At 34.0% G+C, this 2,762-nt stretch overlaps 1 protein-coding gene across 1 annotated transcript; it reads left to right on the top strand.

Annotated features, from left to right (window-relative positions):
• Nucleotides 1-243: 243 nt before the first annotated feature.
• On the top strand, nt 244-2,762 carry LOC132059979 (kirola-like). Its single transcript, XM_059452825.1, has 2 exons — nt 244-477; nt 2,284-2,762. Exons 1-2 carry the CDS (start codon nt 291-293, stop codon nt 2,535-2,537), a joined length of 441 nt encoding a protein of 146 aa, XP_059308808.1. The 5' UTR covers nt 244-290; the 3' UTR covers nt 2,538-2,762.

Raw genomic sequence — 2,762 nt, 5'->3', positions numbered from 1 at the left:
ATCTTTTTAAAATAATAAGTTGAGTGGTCAAACTAAAGTTTCATGGTGATGGACAATATTCACTTACTAATACTTAATAATTATTATACACGTAATAAGCTAACCCTAGTGTTCCAGCTCCAATAATTAAAAACATGATATGTCGTTGTATTCGTGGATCACGTTTTATATTATTTATAATAATAATAACTTTACAGCTGACTGAAGTCTATATAAAGACTACAATTTCTAACCATTTTATCACCACTTTCTTTTCAAAACTTTTAATTTGCTATACCAAAGAAAAAAATATGGGTGTAAAAGGCAAGTTGATTGGATCAGTAGAGGTGAAGTGTGGAGGACATTTGGTTCATGACATTTTTCACAGCAAAACTCATCATATACCGAACATATGCCCTGGTAAGATCAACCATTTTGAGATCCAGGAAGGTGAAAACATAAAAGTTGGTTCGGTCGTGAGCTGGAAATATAATGACGGTAACACACATTTTTCCTCTTTTATATATGATTTACTTGTTTCAATTTTTCACATTTAGGTCTGTTTGATATGCCAAAAGTTATTTTAAGCAAATGTTTTTTTCATAAAAACATTATTTGATGACGTTTGATTATCATGCATAGGGAAACCATTTTAAGAGTAAAGGTGTGTTTCGTATGGAGGAAAACACTTTCCAGAAAATATTTTTCATGTTTGATTGATCAAAATATTTTTCAAAAATATTTCTCTAGAAAAATAACGACAACAACAACAACATACCCGGTATAATCCCACAAGTAGGGTCTACGAAGGGTAGGGTTTACACAAACCTTACCCCTACCTTGGGAGGTAGAGAAGTTGTTTCCTAGAGACCCTCGGCTCAAGATAAAGCAAAACTACACAAAGCCGGTCAAAAAGGAAAAAGGAATAGTAACTACAACAAAACATTAAGCTAAGCAAATAACAAAAGACAGTAGATAGTAACAAAAATCAAAGGATAAGAAACTACATGAGAATTACTACGACTAGTAGTAAGAACGGAAAAGCGAGGCAATGCTCTATTACCTACTAACCTTCTATCCTACTCCGTGTCCTTCACAACATCCTATCTAAGGTCATGTCCTCAGCAAGCTGTAACTGCACCATGTCATGTCTAATCACCTCTCCTCAATGCTTCTTCGGTCTACATCTACCTCTTCTTAAGTCATCCATAGTCAACCTCTCATACCTCCCCACTGGGCATCCGTATCTCCCCTTCACAAGCCAGAACCATCTAATCCTCTCTTCCAGCATTTTGTCTCCATCGAGGCCGCTCCCACCTTATCCCGGATATTTTTCTCTAGAAAAATAAGTTTCTTAAAAATCAGGAATATGACCTCCCTAATTGAAGTAGGAAAACCCCAAGCCCAGCCCAACCAAGCCCATACAACGTTGTGGAAGTTGTGTAAATTAATAAGAGTACTGTTAATGAAACAGTGCAAATACTTTAAAACTTTCAGATATAACTTTCTTAAATGTAGATGGACTTATTATATATGTAAATAGCGGTAATAGATTTTTTTTTTTTTTTTTTAATAGTATTTAAAATGCTGTTTTGGTAGACAAATATCACATCATCAAACTCTACAATTTTAAATAGTGAAATGAATTTATAAATCATATGAAATATATTTTTGCACCCACCCCCACGCCAACCCACAGCCACTCCGACCCCCAACCAACCCTCTACCTAAACCAGCCCCAACCCCACGCAACCTTCCCACACTTCATCACACATTCATATATTGTGTGTCTAGATTATATATAAAGTGTTTTTTGAACAATATTTTCTGCTTACTTATCAAACACCAAAACATAAGTAAGAAATTTACTTATTTTCCAAAAAAACATTTTCCAGGAAAATATTTTCCTTCATACTGAACACACCCTAATGGGGGAAAATAAATTCTCATTTGTGGGAGAATCTTACCTTTTAACTTCATATTACTTGGTTCAAAGATTGATGCACTTTACAGTTTCAACAGGTTCAATTGAATCCTGTAATACAAATTTTGTTAATTTTTTAATTTCACACATGCACACACACATTTTTATATTTGAGATTTTTAAATATAAATCTATTTAGGAAAAAATATAGAAAATCCAGCTTCATATAATTTTTGAAGAAAATGAAATTGAAAATCAAAGCAAATTCAAAATAAATGAGATGAAATATGTTATTGTGAATGTTTATATCTTTTATGAGTGATTGGAAAGCTGAACTAGCCTAGTAATGTCTCTTGTATTCTTAACTTTATTGGCTGTAGATGGAAAAGATAAGACTTGTAAGCAAGTGATTGAAGCCGTCGATCCTCAGACGAAAACAATCACTTGGAAAGTGATTGGAGGAGATCTGTTAGAATTGTACAATTCTTTCACTATTATCACATCCTGTGACCATCAATGGACTACATGGACATTTGTGTACGAGAAGAAAACTGAAGACATACCCGAGCCTCTCGTTCTCTTGGGTTTTGTCCTTCATGTGACCAAAGATATAGAAGGTCACCTTCTCAAGTGATAGAAGATCGATGCTATCCAATGAATGCGGATATATATGTATGTTTACACAAATATATGTGTGTTGGTTTGTGTGATGACTAATCGACGATATGGCTAGATGGTTCTGCCTAGCGTGTGAAATAAATAACGTTGATTTTTAAGAATACATTATATGTGCCCCTCTCCTTAAATGGATGTATCTTCCAATGGTACCGATATATGTATGACATTATGGATTTTTCAA

Source organism: Lycium ferocissimum, chromosome 6 (assembly GCF_029784015.1).
Source record: "Lycium ferocissimum isolate CSIRO_LF1 chromosome 6, AGI_CSIRO_Lferr_CH_V1, whole genome shotgun sequence".
NCBI classification, from domain to species: domain Eukaryota; kingdom Viridiplantae; phylum Streptophyta; class Magnoliopsida; order Solanales; family Solanaceae; genus Lycium; species Lycium ferocissimum.
This window is presented reverse-complemented; position numbering and strand designations above follow the sequence as displayed.

Excerpts from the sequence above, each read along its gene's own strand:
- LOC132059979 (XM_059452825.1), top strand. The coding sequence starts at position 291 with ATGGGTGTAAAAGGCAAGTTGATTGGATCAGTAGAGGTGAAGTGTGGA. Across the intron at positions 478-2,283 it reads GAGCTGGAAATATAATGACG|ATGGAAAAGATAAGACTTGT; the intron begins GTAACACACATT and ends TATTGGCTGTAG.